We start from the raw sequence: 20,548 nt of genomic DNA on the forward strand, positions 1-20,548 counted from the left end.
ACAGGTCGGAAGCTTGTTACCAGAGAGGGAAGCTAACAAGAGTTCTACTTCCACATCTAATCCGTCAACACAGTCCAAAACTGAGAATCTTTAATCGGAATATCAAATCAGGGCGGAAGGAAGGAGGGAGGGATAAGGAAAGGAGAGAGGGCCAAGGCATAGAAGAAAAGATTAAAACCCCAAGTGTTTTTGTTTTTATGAAAGCCTTTCCAATCTGCTGGAGCAGAGAGAAACACCGGTTGCCAATCAGGAGCTCGGAATCCCAAACGTCTCTTGGCTAACAGAGGAGAGAGGGAAATGCGAGGAAGCTTGAGTGGAAGTGTGGGAAGTCTCATCGCTGTCTGGGAGAACCCAAAAAATCAACGCTAACCTGATTTGCTGTCCTTGAGCTTACGGTTATGCCTCCGCTAGAACTCGAGCAACACAGTTCCTATAAAGGTTTTACAATAAAGCTGAAATGAAGGCCAGGATGGAGGGAGAGAGAGAGGGAGAAAGAGAGGGAGAGAGAGAGAGGACCACACTCATCTCATTTCTATGTGTCAGAGCAGGGCATTACAAATTGAAGTGCTACTGAGTGTTATTTATTCGGCGCCCATAAGAGGTCTGACTGCCAGGCCCTGATACCCTGCTCTTCACCTCTAAACGCTCCCTGGGTGCATGTCATGCCCACATCCCACCGAGGCAGTAATCCACTCTAATGCCACCAGAAATAAATTAAAGCACTGGCAGGCTCCGAGGCCCACGGGCAGCGTACGGCTGTGAGAGTTTGACTCCTGGGCGGTTGTGTTAAATGCAAGAGGGGCTTAGAAGTTGGTTTTAAAGTACCGGAGGGTGCTACCTAAGCACGCGGACGGAGGGACCTTTGACACCCTTTACCAGGACGGATCTTAAACGGCAGGTGACCATAAACTGCGAAATGGGTGCAGGGTCTAGTAAAGGATCATTTAAGAACAGAACCTCCTCATCTTTCAGGGTTGTTTTGCAAATACCCGCATGGCGTGTTTGGTGCTGGCATGGCGGGCCGATGAGTAGACATTCGGCTTTTTCTGTTAAAATGTGTACAGCTGCTTGGTTCTGATTTTAAAGCTACTGCTGGGGGAGGAACCACTTGAATAAGGGTTCCATCAACCTAAAAAGCCTGGGATTAAAACACGCTGCTGATGAGAATCAAAGGTGCTCCAAAAGAGCTTTAGGCTGACAAACAGAGCGTTGACACTGCCACACAGGGAAGTTAGGGCTTTTTAATCCTCCTTTTTCCCCCCGAAACCTTGATATCCTCATCAGATTTGCTGTGTTTCGTGAGCGTCTGAAGTGTGCAACACTGAGGAGGAGCGAGAAAAAGGGGGAGAGTGTTGATATTTGCTTCAGTGTCTGGGAGAAGTGGCGCTCATCTCTGGAGACGAGCAGTTTCCCACACAATATTTCACACAGCAGAGTGTATCCAGATTACAGCTAATCCTAAATGCCACAGCCAGATTCCTGAGAGCAGCCTGTTGGCATATCCACTCCACTTTAGCTCCACTTCACTGGCGCCGCCGTTTAATGCGAGGGTTGAATTTTTATTAGGCACCATTGAGGCACATAACCTAAATTAGCCGTGTCGCTGAGGTTTTCGCACTTCCTAAACCACGGCCGAGTCAGATGCAGAATATTCAGATACCTCTTCTTCAATTTGATCCCTGCTTCTATTTACTGCGTCGACACAGGAAACCAGGAGGCATAAAAAATTAAAATAAGCCAAGGAAACGGAAAGAAACAAACACAGGGATGGAAACGGCGTAGAGATTGTATGAATTAAACATCGTCTCTCATGGAATTATAATGACAAACATGTCCTGATTATGAACTATGAGCAAAAAGAACGGGTCAAACATGAGATTTAGTCTAAATTTAGATAGATTGTGCATTTGAATGAAGTGTGAAGGCAATTGAAGCGCAAACTGTAAAGAAGCGTTTCAAATATTGACGCTTGCTTTTAGCAATATGATGCAATGTCAGACGACATCACTGTATGCGCGTTTGACTGCTTCGTTTAAGACGCCATGCCTGCGGGGACTTTAGAACGAGGGAATCCGCAGGCACGTCGCCCCCCCCACCACACGCTCCTGCTTCCAGATCAGTAACGTTGTTCCACAGACACAGCGTCAGACAGGCAGGTGCTTCGCAGCTACAAGCAGAAACCACTTCGATGTTCGTTCCTCTTATTTTACTGACGTCTGGAGCTGCTGCAACGGACCAGTGCTGCACGTGTTTCCTGAAGGATGGAGGAATGGTTTTGCCCAGCAGCAGCAACACTGGGGGGGGCCCTTTCCCCCCCGCCGCCTTTCTTGACATCTTCAAAGTGACACCAGTAAATCAAATTGTGGGAATTAAAATCCGGTTCAGAACTGCTCCCCTGTTCTGAATTTGAAAACCTAATCTGATGAATCTTTAAATCTCTTTATTGAAGTTAAAAACAGCTTTTAAATTGGTTTTTTCCCCCACATATTCCACATATCAAAGCTCATTACAAACAGCCTGAAATATTCACATCCACTTACTGTTGGTTTTGAGGCGGGCCGGCTCACTGTTGCGGCTGCCTGCCTGGTTGATAGCCTTGACAAAGAAGATGTAACGGGTGCCGCTCTGCAGGCCGTGAACCGTGTAGTGGTTCTGCTTGATGTTTGGGACGATCATCCAGCTGTCCGCCGAGTTGTACAAACCTGGCAGAAGACACACAGAAGACACGTATGAGCCTGAGCCAAGAACCCGAAACAGCCCCCACCGGAGCCCTGACCCGACTCAGCCCGGGTGAGCTGCAACTGCACAGTCGGCGTGCGTTGCTAGCACGCCATCCCATTACCTCCCCCGAGGTTTAATGAGGGGCGCTTCCCCCGGGTGACAGGATGCGTTCGCAAAACTGAATTTTTACCCCATTAAGAAAATAAAAGGCCTTCGCACAGTCTGACGAGCGAACGCCTGAGTGCCAAAGAGAGCGACGGCCTTTAATGGCGGTAATGGCCTGTGGAAGGTTGCGTATTACCACGCCGCCCTGACAGGTGAGCTTTGATTCACATCAGCTGCCGGCATCTAGGCTGCATCCCACTGTTCAGCTTTAACAGGAAATCCCAGTTTAGGAAACAGTTTGTAACGGTGGGGTTCTGGCTTAGGCTCCGGTGCTGTTAACAGAGATACCAGCACAGTTAAGACCACAACAGTGGGGGGGGGGGGGGGGGCAACCCCCATGTTCACGGCGCCATCCTGACCGCACGGCCGCGGTATCGCACCACAGGTCGGCACGAGCGGGACTGAACGCGGATTAAATGTCATTTTCTCGTCTTCCTCTTCAGGACGGCAGCAGCAAAGCAGTAACAGCGGAGCTCTCAGGGCCACGGCTGCTGCCCCCCCCCCCGGTGGGGACACTGTGTGAATAATTGAACAAGATGGCAGCAGCATTTATAAGTCATAACTGGGACTCTGCTTGTAAAAATAAATACCTCACAGGACGCAAACAACGCCTTAAGAAGAGACGCCATGAAGTATGAATGAGGGAAGGACTCTCAAACGACCAGCTGACGTGACATTTTTACATATCTGCAGGTGTCCAGGAGCTTTTCTCAGACAAATAAGAACACAGAGGGCGGAGGGATTACACACATTACACCTCAGGTGCCAAATGCAGACACAAGCGACCACTGGCTTCATCTGCGTTCACTTCAGCGGGTTCTAGACGAAACGGGACCAAGCACACTCGTTCCTGCGTTCGGGTTCGTCGGGGAGGCTCCGTCTCATTTAAAACTGGAGATGAGGAAGTAGGACGTCACGTCTCTTTCCATTTTGGAAGCTTTTGATCTCCGCAGCACCTCTCCTTTCTCACAGAGCCAAACTGGGTCAGTACACAGCGATGCTCTGTTGCTGATTTGGCTCCACGAGCACCGGGCTCTCCGGCGGAAGCGCCTTGGCAAACGCCGCCGCTTCAGAGTACAGAACAGCACCTGAAGGCACCGCGTGAAACGGAGAAGGGACAGACAGATGTTGCGTGCGAGGTGAGGTCACATCAGGCTGCTTCTGGAGGAACTCATGTGTGAGGCATTAGAAAAATAATACAGGAATGAAGCGGGAAGTGGAGCAGTGGCAGGTGGACCACCGTGAGTGGATAATGGCGACTTAGTGGAGGTGAAAATGAGCACTTTGTCACATTAGGACATGATTGATGCACATTATGGTGCGTCCTCTTCCTCCACTCTTCCTCCCTCTGCAGCTCGAGTGTCACAGCCGTTTGAAACACGGGGATCCATTTCAGCTGAAATAGACCGAGTGAATCAGACATTCAGCGGTGCGCCGCAAGAGTCCTCTGAGATTTACAGGAGAAGTCGAGAAATGGAGCTTCGTCTGCCACACCACTCCAGTTTTTTCTTCTTTTTTTTTACTGCAGCATTTTACTCTCTGAGTTTACGAGTGGCTAAACGCTCCCACTTGTGCTGCTCCTTTCCTTTCGCCTGGCCTGATCCTGAGCTTTGGCTTACCCAGTGAGGAGGTGAAAGAGGAGGCCCTGCCTGTGCACGAACATCCAACCACAGAAGAAGATGACCGACCCTCTTCAGCTCCTCTTCTTCCACCTGGGAGTGCTGCTGTGGCGTTGGCTGGCACCTTTTCGGTTGCGATTCTGGAGGTTTTTGTGGTGAAATCCCACTCTGTCTAACTCTTCTGTTGTATTTAAATACAAGAAGCCCAGAATCCGAAGCCCTGAAAATCTGGGTTACGCAACAGGATGTGCATGAAATATTGAAGACGTGAAAATGTGAAGACTGAGCGATGTTGAAAGTATCACGCTCCAGTTTTGTTCTTTCAAATGGTGCGTTCAGGGACCCTGGATCCTGCACATACGTGTGTATCTGCACCGACACAAGATGCTGCATGACACCAACTTAAATATGGATCGTTCCGTCTGCCAGAACACAGACTCAGCTGTGTCAATTAAACACCAACCCCCCCCCCCCCCATACCCAAATAACCAGGACTCAGTGCCACTGAAATCTGATCTTCTCTAAATGCTTCAAATAGCCAGTTTGGTGGAAGAGAAATGACTCACTTTAACTGGCTAAAACACACATCAGTTTGTGCACGGAGGCGTGACTCACTGATGAAGTTGGTCTGGCCCGTGTAGATGGTGTACTGCAGCTCATAGGAGGTGACGCTGAACTCATCCTCCGACGTCCAGTGGACAGTGATGGTGTCGTGGGAGGCGGTGCACAGCTCTTCTCTTATCGATGGCGGGTTGGGCGCTGCGCCGGGAGGAGGGAACAATAACACAATTAAAATAAAATGAAGCTGCACGTCTCATCATGCCACAGCTAAGAACCAATCAGGTGTGGATCCACCTTTCCCTTTTGTGGCAAACATAACGTGCACAGAAGACGTGCACGCGTCATGCATCAGCCCTCCGCCCCAGTGTTGTGGCCTGATCGAATGCAGAACGACCAGGAAATGAAAACAGAAGCTGCTGAGATGCAGTCGGCTGGTGCTTTCGAGGGACACTGCTGATAATTTGCAGATCAAGGTCGAAGGCTGGATTTGTAAACATCCCACATTAAAAGCTAATCGGAGCGGAGCACTGGTGCCGCCCAGGGTCCCACCGCAGATTTCACTTGAAGATATCAAATGGGGCGAATCAGGGTTAAAGCAGCCGGAAACTCTGACTCGATTTGAACCCCCCCTCACAAAAAACAAACAACAAAAAAACAAAAAACAAAAACCCACAAGCGATTTTCTCTCAGAGTCGGCGCCGCTCGGACCAGACGAACACGCACCTGTCAAGTAGTCCAGTCCTTCCAAAATCTTCTTTTCCCGGGAGAAGTCCAGCGCAAAGTTGTCAAACGCCTCATTCAGGTTGACGTCCGGGATGAGTACCTGGGAGGAGGCCGTCGCCATGGCAACCCTTTCAGAGGGCGATCGTGACACGGCGAGGAAATGAAAGGATGTCAGGGAAGATGGAAGAGGGGGATGGAAGGGTGGAGAAAGAGAAGAGAAAGATGGAAGAGAAAGAAAAAGTGAGCAGAGAGAATAGAAAAGTAAATTTAAAAAAACAAGTCGCAGCGACCAATAGCTGCAGAGCCTCTCTTCAGTGGGGGGAAAACAATTTGTCCTTACAGATTCCCAAAAAATAAGAACATTCTCCAGCGATGCTGCGCAGGGTTAGCTTAAAATACAGGAGCTGCTACCCAGGCAGCAAGGGGGAGAAGATGCAAGGGAGGAATTTAACAGATGCACCGGTGTCGAGGAGATGAAATCAGTCAAAATTAAGCACAGAGACCCCAGAGTTTTTAAGAATTGAACTGTACTGGTAGATGTAGGACAAACCAGGGTTTGAACGAACCAATCGGCTGCAGCCACTAACGGGCTGTTTTCACTGTCAAACGCTGCCTAAAGAGGGTTATTCTGTGGAGGTGATGCGGAACAGCCAGCATCTCTGAAACCAGAACTCTTTAGGCGTTCAGAGAGCTTTTAACCACGCCAGGAGTTGTTATCTCACATCCCATCGACACTGGGAAGACCAATCGATCCAGAAAATACCTCTGACTGTAAATCACTGTTAATCTCCAATATCTGTCTCCTTGCTTGTGAGTGTGAGTCGATGGAGCCCGGAGAAGCGGCCCGACCTTCAGCATCTCCCACCTTTCTGCTACGTTTCGGGCGGTCTGGAGGAAGCGGGCGTGGTCGTTCTCCTTCAGACTCTGCTCCGCCTGTGTGATGAGGGTGCTGGAGCGCTCCAGACACTGGCGGCAGTTGGCGATCTGCTGCGCCAGCTTGCGTAGCTTCATCACCTGCAAACGCAGAAGCGCAGGTCAGGAAGCGATGCGAAGGCTGTTTTCCCCTCCGTTTGCTCTTTTGTGCTTATCTCTTAAAGCTGCAAATCTAAGATTGGCTGGCGCTCGGCCAACACTGCGTGTCTCGCTTTATTCCCGAGAACAACAACACGAAAACAAACACCGTGACTCAACGGGAATCTTGGACAGAATGCTTTGGATTCCGATCAAAAGAGCCGCCTGCCAGAGAAATCCTGTGAAAGTATGTGAAATTAATTATGTTTCAGAAGCAGAGAACAGAGGGAATAACCCCCCCCCCCCCCCCCCCCCCCCCCCCCCCCCCCCCCCGAACTCACAGTCGCCTGTGTGTGGAGCACGTATGACTGAGCTGTGAACACCACCACAATAATCACCGACAGACGACCCGCCGGCCAAACATGATTAGCTCGTAAACGCCGCAGCTAAACCCTCGTCCCGCCGTGTAAACCTGATTTATTTAGTTTTTATAAAATTGTTATAGTCCAGTTCTATAAAGTGACAGAGAAACTGACTCTTAGGAGACTTAAACCACAATTCAGAAAGTAATTAGACTAAACACGCACACATTTGGTGTTCATCTTTCAAATTAAAGGTCCAGAGTGTGACGGGACACCCCACACGTCCCTTAGCAACGGGGAGGGGGGGTGTGGAAAATAGACCAACATTTGTTCAATTTGCTCCACGAATCTAAACATGAATGTTTCTAACTTTCAGGTTAATGTCCACCTTTTATGCAGAGGACCAGGACAAATATGGAGGCAGACGGGAAATGACCGAGACAGGAAGTTCGCCCTGGTTATGGGTTCGCGGTTAAACTGACCCCACAGACTCGTTATTGTCACAACAACATTGTGAGCATTAAATATAACAGCAGGGAAGAGACAAACGGCGTCAGGCATTGTTCTAGTCTGGCACGCTTGCGTGACCCCCCCACACAGGAAGTACAAAGTTATGCTAGTCCTGAGGACCCTGAGAAGATCTCACTCCTTCATCCCAGGCAGCTAAATTGAGGAGGCCGGTCCCTCACATCAGGAGCCCGCCAGCCTGCCTAATGCTGTTTGTGTTGACTGTCATTTGTCCCTGGATGTTGCGTAATCTAATATCCGACCGACCAACAAGGAAGCCATTTAATGCTAACTTGAAATGAAAGCAATACATTCCCGTTCATGGCTGCTCATGTCCCGAGTTCCCCAAATGAAATTAATTAGGCGAAGCCGTCCGCAGGAAATGGGAGCCTCTAGATTTCAGGCAAGGGTGCGCGGGCTGCTGCAGACTATAGCAGATTAGCTTTAGCTGCGGCGTCTGAGATCGGCGATTACAGGTGACCTCGGTGAAGTTCACAGGCCCCGGTGTGTTTTGAATCTAAATGTCGGCATCCTTTTGAAACGGGAGCCGACCAAATTACTTCTCCCTTCACCTCTGATTGCATATTCCTTCTCCGTGGCCATGCTGGAGCTCGCCCCGCGCTCGTGGGCCCGCGCCGCTCGTCAAGCTGCCTCGAGAGCTGTCAATTTACCGTCATTTTAAACCTTCAAACGCGACATCTCGCCGATGTTTTTTTTGTTTTTTGCAGTCAATACGCAGGGGCTGAAGTGGCGAATGCCAGCGAAGGATTAGTCATATTGTATTTATAGCGAGGCATGGTTGCTTTCAGGCCTTTAATTATGCAACTGAGGAAGATTTAGGAGGGGAAAAAACAGATACAGTGGAGATGCTCTGAAAGCTTGTTTCGAAAATAAATAAATAAACACAAAAACGACCCTGCACTTAATTCCTGCGCCTGGGAACGCTGCTAAGGCCTCTCCATGGGGAGATTTAATGGAATTATAAATAGAAGTCATCGCTCCGTCTCTGGTAAATCGCCCCTAATCTGTTGTCACTTAAACGACATTTGAGAAGGTTGTTGATGACACAAGTCAATCGACGGGGATCGGCGCAGCAAACAATCGCCGTAGCGACGACGACGCGCACCTCTCACATATTCAGGACACTATTTCAGAGTTTACCTGAGTTTACCTGCGTGGTTCCCTTCAAACATAAGCTGCTTTAAACAGGAGAGCTTCAGCCGTCCTGATGGGTTCACAATGTTCAGGTTAAGTGTAACCAGGGTTGATGTTGAATGCTTGGGGATCGCTCCTGTCGTGCGTTCAGTTCATACTTTGATTGAAATGTCGACTCTTTTGCTTCGGTTTTGGCAGAATAAACGAGCAGAGCGCCCGTCGGCCTGACGTGAGCATCTTCAGAATACTGGGGAACATGTAGTTGACGTGTCACTACAGGAAGTGCCAGCAGTTGGCTGGCGTAATTCTGGGCTCTCAAGTTTAGTTGAGCAACTGCGCAAACACGGGGAACGTGAATCAGCTCAAACAGACTCCAGATCCTCAAGCGAGCCGACTGGATGCGGCGTGTTTGAGGTGAACAGGGAGCCAGCGCGACAGGAAGAAGCAAAGGCTCGTTCCTGTTTTACTGGTGCGGGAACATGTACCTACCTTTGATTCTTTGATCTTGACGGCGATGACCTGTTTCCTCTGGCGGATGATCTCCACGAGCTCGTCACACTCCTCCACCAGCTTGGCTTCGTGCATGGCTGTGTTGACCTGGACAGACGAGCAGGCACACGCTCTAAATGACGCTGAAGTTGCATCGAAACTGAAAAAAGACGAACCTAGCTAGCAAAAAAACGCCTCTCCCCACGTTGTGGCTCTAGGCTCCGAGCCGCCCAGGCATCCCATAACCAGCTCACGTCTCCAAACACATGAAACCAGCCAAGTTTCCACTCGTGTGGGTGGACAAAAACTCCGAGTGTATCTTGAACTGGTTTACTGAATCACTTCCAACAGCCTGACTGGTTGTCAAGCACAATAATGGGGGGGGGGGGATGACAGTAAAAACACAGCCTAGCAGCAGATCTGCATGACCCACATCCTTCTGTTCTGCTCCTGTCGCCTCACCCAAACCTCCCACACAGTTCTGCCACTGCAGGTGTAGTGACGCTATTCACCTGCAGGGGGCGTTTAGCAAAGACTTATTTTTGGAAACGGCAAATTTATTAGATTTGTGCTCAAGAAACTCATAGATGGGATGGAAATTAATTATGAGCATTCTGTTAATTATTTAGTAGGTTTCACATGGCTATTAAAGCAGACGACCCCATTAACCTACATTCAGTATCACGACCGCACGTCAGAATTGCTCTCACTGACATGAAAAGCTAATCAGCAAGTGAAAAGTATTCCACTAAAGGGTGGATGCTTGTGATGAAAATGCCCCCCGTGGCAGTAACCCCCCCGCTCCTCTCCATGGGGGGCAGCGATCAATTATCACAAACGTTGAAGTCATAATCAGGTAATCAGATCTCGCCCTCACCTCACTGTGCTTTTAACACCATGACAACTGCGAGACAAACAGTGCGTGAAATTACATTTCTATGAATGATGAACTGATTATGGGAGTTATCAGGTGAAAAGCAGCCAGTTATGAAGGGAAATGAAAGAATCCTGAAATATGACGTTAGCTGATTGAATCGACGCCTCAGGATCGTCGTACTTCACACGGTTGTTCCCACAACTCATTTAGCTGCATTGACATAAATTGGAATGTACATTAGCACAAATCTGTAGCCATAAGTGACATATGTTACTGCTGGAAAAGTTGCTCTTACGTACTTTTATGTTTATGTGCAGTTTGCCTGGAAACGGCTCGATTAAGACAAGAATAAATCAGTCTGCATTATTAGATTGTGGAACTGAAGCGGTCTTAAACTACACAGCTACACTTTAATCGAGAGCTGCTAATCTCCACCCACTCTGGACTATTTCAGAACGTAAACACTGGTGCGAGCGGACAACCACCCTGAACCCAAACGGCTCTGTTGATACGACGATTTCACATGGATCGCTTGACTCGCCCCCATAAATAGCTAACAAAATCAGTGGCGTCGCTAATATTCATGAATTATTCATCTCTCGTCATAAGCTGCGCTACAGTTGCAGTGTTCAAACACGCGCACACGCAATTTTTAAAAAAAATATTTAATCCTCAAACACACCAAATAGCAACTGTGCTGTTACACGCTGATGCAAATTGGACATAATGGCGGCCGAACGCTTGACTCATTTGTTTTAGCGTGAGAGGTCGAAACATACACAGCAGATATGTCACCGAGCAACCAATCAGCTGATATGAGTGTGTTTTATGCCTCAGGCAGACAGTGTTGGTGCAATACGAATGATGACAGGAGAATAAATGGCCTCCACACACACCTACAGTATGCAAACGAGCGCCTGCTCTCCTCCCTCCTGTCTTCTTTTCACCGTCTATCTCGGCTCTGCCTCCATCTCACCTGCCCCAGTTTGGCTGCGTCTCATCGACCTGTCTGACAGAGGCCCCCGCCACCGCCACCCACCCCCCCCCCCGTTCATCTCTCAGGGATGATCTTTTCAAACAGCAGAAATGACTCTGCCTGACAGCCCCATCTCTGATATCCACTGTGATACTGGAGCTGGAACGCCACTCTCTTTACCGATGTAAGTTAGCTTGACACTCTGAACTTTGATCACGTTAAAGCCTTTCAAAAACTGCTTTTTCGGGGTTTGAAATTCCCTAAAAAATAAGGATTTTCAGGACACCTGACAGCAAAGACTCATGGAAGGTTATGTTGAGGAGGCGAGTTGTTGTCAGCAGCTGTAACTCGGGACAGTTGGGAGGAACAACAACTTCGACTCAACTTCAGCGGGGGACCAAAAGTCAAAAGCAAGAATGGAATCAACGCACCACTGATGTGCTGCCAGAAGTTTGCATAATTGACTTAATCTGCTGAACACGATGCTCCAAATTTTATCCATAAAAAGACAGAATCAAGGAAAACATTTGAGGTTTCACACTAATTAAAACACACTGGAAACGGCGGCGGCGTGTTTGACGCTACGGTAGGTAAAGAGGGGATGAAGAGACCTGCGGGATTACACCGCCGTCGTTTGCACAGCCACCATTTACATCCAGCTAACAGCGCCATCAAATTCAGAAAGACGGTCCAGGGTTAATGAGTTTAAGCCCGGCTGTGTAATCCCAGTTTTCAATTAAAACACATGATTCTTTTCTCATGATTCTTTTCTCACTCTGTTCCTGGGCTGATATAATAACGTTAAGGCTCTGATATAATGATCAGGCAGAGCAAAAGACCAAGATGGAGAATCTCGGTGGAAACAATGAAATCGGCACATCCGGAGCAGCCAAAGAGTGGCGAAAGTTCACATCTCCCAAGTCAGCGGTGTGCCGGGGTTGTGCACGAATGTGAGGGAAAGCGACTGTGAAATTTCCAAAGGAAATACATGGAAATCTACTCAAAAGCCACGACTGATGATAAACAAAGCAGCGAGCGTCCTTGGAGATGTCCGGGAGGGGAAAAACTCCCGAGGCTCTAAATGCTAACTGGCAGGAACACATTAACGCTCTTTGAGAAACACGGTCGTGCTACTTTTTTCCATAAACAGACACCCATATTTTTGGAGATACAAACAAACACTAAGCATCCAAGCTTCTGGTCCGGCTTAGCACTTAGCATCAGTCGCGGTTCCGTCAGCATTTATCCAAGATATAAGCAGGAAAAGATATCTGCCAAAAATACGCCGCCTCGCTAAAGCGACGCGACAGTTGCTATTCAGGGACTTGCTACATAACACCTGCGATATCCATAACATATAAACACGTGAGCTCAGGGTGAGGGCATTGAGCACAATTTAGCAAACTGACAGCAAACATTCTTAAAACAGAATAAGATGGAGCCTATCCATCTTTTCCAAGGCTGAAAAGAAGACAACTCCCTGAAGGGAACCTCAGGAGGACGAAGCTCCATCTCTGCTCTGAGAGCTGATTCACTCTGCGTTTGATCAGGTTTTTTTTTTGGCACCAACACAATATGATGCAAACGAGCAGGAGGAGAAATCCAGGTCATGCTCAGAGCCCTACAGACAATTCTTACTCTGCACAAATCTTCCTCTCTGCCAAACCTCTCTGCTGTATATTTCATGGAGTAGCTGCAGAGGATTGTGGGTCGTGGTTTTCTCCCCCTCGCGCCCTCCAGAGGAAAGATCATATCATTATATCCTCACTTACATGCATTATCTTGCAGCACGACTGGTGTTAATAATTCAAACCTCCTTCTGAAGATGAGAAGCTCTGAATGGGCCCTGGAGCAGAGCACATCCTCCTGCTCCTGCTCCACGCGTCTCCGGCTTAAACAAACGGCGAGCGTCCGCAGGACGTCCTGACAGCAAAGAGCCCTTTCTCCCGCTGAACGGTAATATTAACGAATCACACGCATGGACGCGGGCGCCATTTTATTTTGATTGAGCGGCTGCGCGAGGATGTTTTTCCTGAAGCTGGGAGTGAGTTATAGAAAATTGACTCAGCGCCGGCTAATAAGGACTGAAACACTAGGGTGTGTTTGTCCTCCGTGGCCATTATTCGCAAATTTCACAGAGCGCTGATGTAGTCTATTAAGACCGACTGTGTGAGTGTGTGTGTGTGTGTGTGCTTTGGTACATGTGGTGCCTTGCCATCCATCATCCATCAAACCAAGGCGGGTGACGCCCCGGCAGACGTGGCTGTGCGTGCGTTTGCCTCCGTGTGTTGACACGGCATCGTAGGCAACACTAAGCAGGAATAATCTCTGTAATCTCTGGATGGACTCACTACATTTATTAAATGACAGCGTGAGTCAATATAGAAAAGGTCAGCGGCGACAGAACCAACCGACGTCTAATCTGCAGGCTTGGGGGGGGGGGGTTCGTAGAAGGACAACCTCCACTCCTTCAAATATATCAAACATCGTCAACCTGCGACAATGCAAATAAAGTTTTCCATCTGGCGGAGATGAGCCCGTGCACAGATGATCTCGTCCGTGTTGATTTACGGCGACACCTTTCTTGTACGGCAGACGGGGGAATTTAACTGTTGAGCTCAACTCAGCGTTGAACACAGGAGGAGCTAAATTAACTTCAGGGGAGGCTCACAAACCTAAGCTAGGAGACGGCAAACGTGGCTTATTCCCGTAGGCGGCGCGTCTCACCTCAAGTCTCTTTTCCATGATGAAAATCGAACTATTGATGTGATTTTCAGAAACACAGAGGTCCTCGTTGCACATAAGCCGAATCGACGCAGGGGGGGTTTGTCAGAAGGAATCCTGCCGTAGTAGCATCGCCTGTTGTGCGCTAATCACTCTAATTTTCAAAATGGTCTCAATTACGCAACAGTGCTTTTATGGTGATGGTGGCTGATGCTCCTCAGGCTGATATTTGGTTCTTGAGTCAGCGTCTGAGTCACATCTGGAGAGCTGCTAAGAACAGGAGGCCACTGGGACCCTAGATTACATCTGGTGTTTTCATTTCAAGGCCCGTGTTTTTCACCAGTTACTGGAGCGAAAATGACAAACAGGGTCATTCTTTGCAAACTCGGCTCAGATTAATCACGTTTTAAAGCTCCCTGTGATTTCTCACCTGTCTTTCACCAATGAAAATTACGCCTTTTATTAACTGGGACCAAATGTGGACCCCATCCGAACCCGCCGCTTCGGGAATGGGATTGATTTTTAATTTTAATATAGGGCACAGGTAGCGAGTGGAACTAAAGGAACAGAGAGCTGACTATTTCTGACACAACAGCGATGATCCGGTGCGAGCAAGAGAGTTTAAATGAAATGAAAAGAAGGGAAAAAAGCGCTGAGGGCTTAATCTACGTCGCTTCTGAGTGTTGCCGAGAGAGAGACAAAGAACTAAAAGCCTGGCAACAGAGCAGCCACCAAAAGGAAAGGCGCACAGTCGATAACAGAGTCTGGCTGGGTCTGGAGGTTGGTTTTATGTATTTATAAGCCTGTAATAAAACAGGCAGCTGGATCTCCTGATGTTTCATGCATTGATTGGACTGGATGTTGAAGCATGCTGGCACTTGTCAGTGGTTTGAGTGGAGCCCAAGTTGCAATAAACCACCTGCGGCTGTTCGCTGTAATGCAAATTGGCATTAGCTTGAAGGCTAATACTCAGACGTACCTCTACCTGTTGACAGATCTGGATCAGTTTGGCCATTTGGTTCTCCAGCTCGCTGTTTCGCTTCACGAGGTTGGTCAGGTTGTTCTCCAGTGTTTGCTGTCAGGAGGAAGAAGACAAGCGAACAGACGGTGAGCATTCAGAGCGGGAAGAACCCAGGGCAAGAGTCGAATGGTATGCGTTCGGCTAATCTAGGCTTTAATTTGTGTACAGTTGTTTCATTTCATTAGACCAATTACGGCAATATTCTCAATTACACCAGGAAACGGCAGATTTAAAGGATATTTCAATCACGCAAAGAGGTTTTTTTTTGGACATCTGTTCGTTAAAAGACATCCACATACAGAGCAGATAATATTCAGTGTAGAAAATAACATTCAGCTCAGTTGTAATTTGTAAATCAGAATTCAGCGCAGCAGTTTTAGATGTGAGTAAACAGTGAATAATCAAGAGAAAAATCATGTTGTCTTTGAAATGACTAAAACGAAAGCATTTAATAGCTAAAGTTCAAAACAATCAGCGTATACCTGCCAAACACAACTGACTCTGAGTTCAAGATCAAAATGGCTGTTTAAAAGATCAAAGCCTCCATTACTGTTCTTTGATTACGACTGGCAAACGTGGGCACGTGTGCGCGTACAAAGGGAGCGTGGATAAGCATATACACCACAAAGGATGCAAATGAAAACAAGCAAATAGTGAGTCACGAATAGAACAGCTGCTCAAAGGAAGTGAATCAATGATGGCGGCAGCGGCGAGTGTACGCATCAAAACAACAACAGCAGCCACAGCTGAGAAAAGAACAAAGCGGCAGACAAGCGGCGGGTGTGTGAAGTGTCTCTGCTCATGCAAGTGAAAGGCGGGTAGCTAGACGAGCACCTGGCCGTTGCTCTGCTCTGACATCATGTGGGGCAACAACCTGTCCTTATCTATCCAGGGCTCTGCCTGTGTACCTGTCTGCTATTTAGTCTGTGGGGGGATTGGGTGAGTAGGGTTGGGAAGTTGGTAAAAGGCAGCCAGGAAACTCACCGCAGCGCTTGTCTTTGTAGCCTCCATTACTGCATCTGACACTCTGCCCGGGCTCACCTGATAAGCCTACGAACACACACACACACACACCCGCATAAGTGCACACGTAAATGCACACACAGACAACCTGAACGCGCAGCGTCCATCGAGGCTATAGTGGCGTATGCGTGTGTACGCTTCCACGTACATCTAGCATCGACTCGCGCTCAACGCGTGGGCCGGCCGCCTGTCAGACAGCTCGGCCCCCGACGTCTGTTAACATTTAGCAATCCAACGTTGGGAGTTAAATCACCAGAATGGGCATTTGCTGTTGTGTCAGAGCCCTGGTTAAATGCGTTCTCATACGAAGGGGTTTGAAGTGGAACATCAGTCAGGGGGGACAGATGGGTCATTAATTAGCAAGCTGGAGATGGGGATGATTAATGCATTAGGGCAGCTGCATCCCACGAGAGCGCCGCAAAATAAACTGGCCTCAGTGTACATAGATGTACACGAGCGCGTGTGGAGCGGTGTAGTCTTTGTTGTTGTCCACATGTCTTCTGGCATTAATGCCGCCTCTCCCTCTATGCAGATGACATCTGCCTGTTCTTTTTCTGTCCCCTCCGTATGTATAGATAAAAAACCCTCTGTTGCACTGGTGGTGTGTTTGTGCTGCTGCGCCTTGTTTTTTGTGTGTGTTTGCGCTCCTCAGGCTTCAGCCCAGCAGGCAGCGTGGATGAATGGCAGACAGAGCTGGGCGCGGGGGAAGTGTCAACAACAAACTCATTAAAACACACAACAGACATCAAAGACGACGAGCGGAGGAAGAACACGGAGGAGAAGAGGAGTGGAGGAGCGAGGCGACGGGAGAGCGAGAGAAAGCACTGGTGACAGACCAAATTAAAGCGAAGACGACTTAAATAACATATGATATGTTAGAAATGCGAGACCAAGGAGGGGTTATTTTCAGCACCTGGTGAGTAACGTCCGGCGAATGTGGCTCACAGCAACACAATTCAAGAAGATTGTGGCATTTTTGCTGCTGCAAATGAGGACAAAACTCTTGGTAATGGTTGTGTCTGACCTGTTGCCACTGGATTTCTAGTGGCAACTGCAGGTGCTGAGCAGAGTCTTCCTCACAGAAAGAAGGATCCTCAGATACAGATAAAGATGAGTGGACACAAAAGCAAAAAACACAAATTTACCTGCCGGAGGCGTAATTGGTGTTGCTGTGGTGGCCCAGCCTGTTAGCATGAGGCAATTTATTCACCAATTCAGCGTCGGAAGCAGAAAGCAATGAGCTACAGAGATGGAAAGAGGGTTGATGGGAAAGAAATAGGTTGGAGACCCATGCTGAAAGGAGGGGATGGGGGGGACAAACTAGGCTCCCACTTTCACTGCTTTGTCTCTCCCACCGTCTGCTTTTCTCTAGGAGTAATATTAAATCTCCCTTCCCCTTTGTTCCGTCTCCTCTCGCTCTGTTCCTTACTCCTTCGGTCCGTATTCTGCCCATTTTGGCACAGTTAAAACAGCAGCCCCTGACAGTCCTTCATCTTCGGTTAGATCACCCCCCCCCCCTTTTTTTCCAGAGAGGAGCTACTCGGTATCGTTGCTGTACAGATGATTCTATTTGTATTTGGACAGATCTGTCTTTCTATCATGGTTGCTACAGGGATTGGAAAGAAAGAATCAGGCACAAAGGAAACAAATGTGTGACAGGAGACGTGCGTGTGATTACGGCTTAACCGAACACGTCGGACGGACGTTTGAGGCAGACGTCGGGATTTAATCTCCAGCCATCAGTTTATACCCATGAGGACATTTCAGAGTGAGTTTCACCCAATTACATCATGAAAGAATAAAATATGACAGAACTGCGTTGCTAATCACTCACGTTAGCACGTGTGCTTTCAGCATGAAGCAAAAGTTGCACTTTCATCAGACGTCAAGTTCAAGTTCAAAACACAGTTTAATCCTTTTTAGACTCGGGAGAAGACACGAGGATGTCTCCACAAACAATAACGGCAGGGAAACGTATGCAAGAGTGACGTGAGTCGGTTACTCAGGTGACATTTTCCAGCTCCCAATCTCCAGATGTTACACAATGTCATAAAGTATCCAAATATATCACCCAGCCACCCCTCCCTTAACAAAATGGAACGCCGCGAGGCCAACAAAGCCACTTCAAAGGCTTACGCTTTTAATTAATTCTAGATCATCTCTTATGCATACGGGGGACGGTGAGAGAAAGAGAAATGAAAAGAGGGCCGGATGAGAGTCGGCGAGACAATGGAAGGAGCGCCCTGTACAGCTGCTGAGAGCTCGTCCAGTGGCAGGAAGTGCCAGTAACCCGAGCCTTCTGGGAACCAGACTCTCCTATTGGTGAGGGTAAAATTCCATGAGTCAGAGCTTCTGAGGTCAAAGACTGGTGGGTTTTAGCAAGTCTTTTTCTTGCAGCTATTCACTATCATGGGGCTAATTTATGTGACCTGCGCAGCTTTTGCATATTGTTTGATTTATTCTCCCTGGATCAATTCCAGCCCGCCTTCAGTTCTGTAGTTAAGTCTGTTCTGCCGTCCACCTGCAGCTGGAGCTTTACCTTAGTATGACATGAGCTGGACACCCGCTAAGGAGAGGAAATGACTGCTTGTGCTTCAACGTAGACGCCTCATCATTAGATCAACGCGGCAGGTTGAGAACATTTCTCCGATAGTTTGAAAACTGAACAGGAGAGTGGCAGGATGCGAGCTGATACATGATATTGTAGATAAAAGACACAGCTTTCCCATGAGCCTCAGCGCACTTTGATCTTCCCAATTATTTGTTTGGGTCGGGAAGAGTGTGGCCGAGATCTGCGACTAAAGAAAGACGCACAAAGAGTCTAAGAACAAAGAGAGAACTCGCCACAGGCCTCTCCTCCACTTTCTAGAGGGCTTTTGTTTGACAATTTCATATCAGATTACAGATGGAGACTACTATGATATCTGCATGACAAGAAATGGGAATTTAATACAGAGGATTAGGGGATCGGAGAGAGGCGGAGGGCGCTTCGAGAAAAAAACATTGAAATGTCTATTTGGGCTTAAAGGATCTTTGTGTTTCATTTCAATCGGCCTACGCTGGATTTCCAGTGATTCACACATGAGAGGCAGCCGGGCGGAGTGATCAATATTTTACGAGAGAGAGAGACCAAATTATTTACCTGATTTTGTGCGTTGAGGCGTCACTTTTATCACTGTTGTGTAGAGACAAATAAGCTATAGGATTAAACCAGCCTACAGTCGCATCCTCATCAGGGTCAACGGCTGGTAATGTCACAATGGATTCATATAGAAACTGTCAGCAATGATCATTTCCAAGCGTGTTAAATGCTTCAGCTGTCACTTTAATATGTTTGGAGATGACTCAACGTCTATTTTGCCGCTTCCACCCAACAGACAGACACCCGCGGGTGTATCCGCCGACACGTCCATGCTATCCATGTCCGTACATATAAATAGATGATAATACCATTAGGTCACTGTTGCTAGCTGGAGGCTACATAAGGAGCATTTGTGTCTCTAGCTATAGCAGATTAACAGTGACTGCCGACGTAACATGTTAGCATCACGGTGAGTCAACGTGGCTGCCTGGTGGAGCCGAACAATGCTGGAAAAATATAGACGTCGGAATGTGATGTGTTGGCTTATTAATACCGGACTCTCTCCAGGATGAGAAAGTTTTGTCGGTCTAGGGACCTACAGGTGCGGGCCACACCCACGGGCCACAGGTGAAACACAATATGATGGTTTAAACAACCAGTTAAAGCTAATGCAATGATAGAGCCATTCGCTCTCTGAGAACAACCAGCTCTGTATTCATTTGTACGTTAATACTGGTTTGGAAAATGTCCGATAAGTGATCTCAACAGTTTCCCGTCCAAACCCGTTCACAGTGATTAACGGCCTCCTTGCTGCTGCAGCTGTCATCAGGTCCGGTAATCTAGGCTAATTCTCTTCAGTCTCAAGTCAAATGTCCTTTTCAATATCTTTAAATGCTCAACTGACCTTTTCCACTGGACTAGAACAGAATCATGAGTCATTTCTTCCTTCTTTTCTTCATTTATATCAAAAGTAACCGAGTCTTGCGGTGGAGATGTGTCGTTACGGTCTTCTCTCCTAAAGTTAAGTTAAACGGTCCTATAACGCTGTTTAACCGTTAAAAAGCCATTTTCAGTTATTTGTATTAGTCTTGTTTCTCTACCCCCTGAAAGTAAATCCTAAAGATGTTAATAACATCATGTCCTCTGTGTTCGCTTCCTTGGCAGGTTCTAGCACATTGGCACTTGAGGCCAGATTGGTTTCTGCTGCAAATACAGTCATAAATGTATTTGGCTGAATGCCCACTCAGGTACCAAAAGAAACTGAAAAAACAGACTTGCAGGAAGCAAATAAGGGGGGGGGGGGGGCAGCGTGCAGCAGCAGCAGCTCATCGACATATTCACACCTTTATTCATTTTGTCTTATTTTCTTTCCTGTAATAACTGGGGAAACTGTGGGGTGGGCCAGAGCCACGCTGGGGGATGGAGACCCAGGAGCTGCCATCCTGCTCTGGCTTTAAGCTGCTGCATTAAAAATGCTAAGTGGAAATATTTCCCCTTAAGTATCCCTATAAGGTTCCTTTTTTTCAGAGGAG

General features: G+C 47.9%; 1 protein-coding gene across 3 annotated transcripts in view; it reads right to left on the minus strand.

Annotated features, from left to right (window-relative positions):
- The window catches only part of mid2 (midline 2), a 77,504-nt gene that overhangs the window by 9,771 nt on the left and 47,185 nt on the right, over positions 1-20,548 (minus strand). For 2 of the 3 annotated variants that reach the window (XM_029846854.1, XM_029846853.1), the window contains exons 3-9: positions 15,896-15,961; positions 14,870-14,965; positions 9,314-9,421; positions 6,655-6,803; positions 5,790-5,917; positions 5,121-5,264; positions 2,541-2,702 (exon numbers count right to left, since the gene is read on the minus strand). In XM_029846854.1, the coding sequence (XP_029702714.1) occupies positions 2,541-2,702; positions 5,121-5,264; positions 5,790-5,917; positions 6,655-6,803; positions 9,314-9,421; positions 14,870-14,965; positions 15,896-15,961 (853 nt within the window). The remainder of the gene's footprint in view (positions 1-2,540; positions 2,703-5,120; positions 5,265-5,789; positions 5,918-6,654; positions 6,804-9,313; positions 9,422-14,869; positions 14,966-15,895; positions 15,962-20,548) is intronic. The other variant, XM_029846855.1, reaches the window with a different exon arrangement.

The sequence above is a fragment of the Takifugu rubripes genome, chromosome 14 (genome assembly GCF_901000725.2).
Source record: "Takifugu rubripes chromosome 14, fTakRub1.2, whole genome shotgun sequence".
NCBI lineage: Eukaryota > Metazoa > Chordata > Actinopteri > Tetraodontiformes > Tetraodontidae > Takifugu > Takifugu rubripes.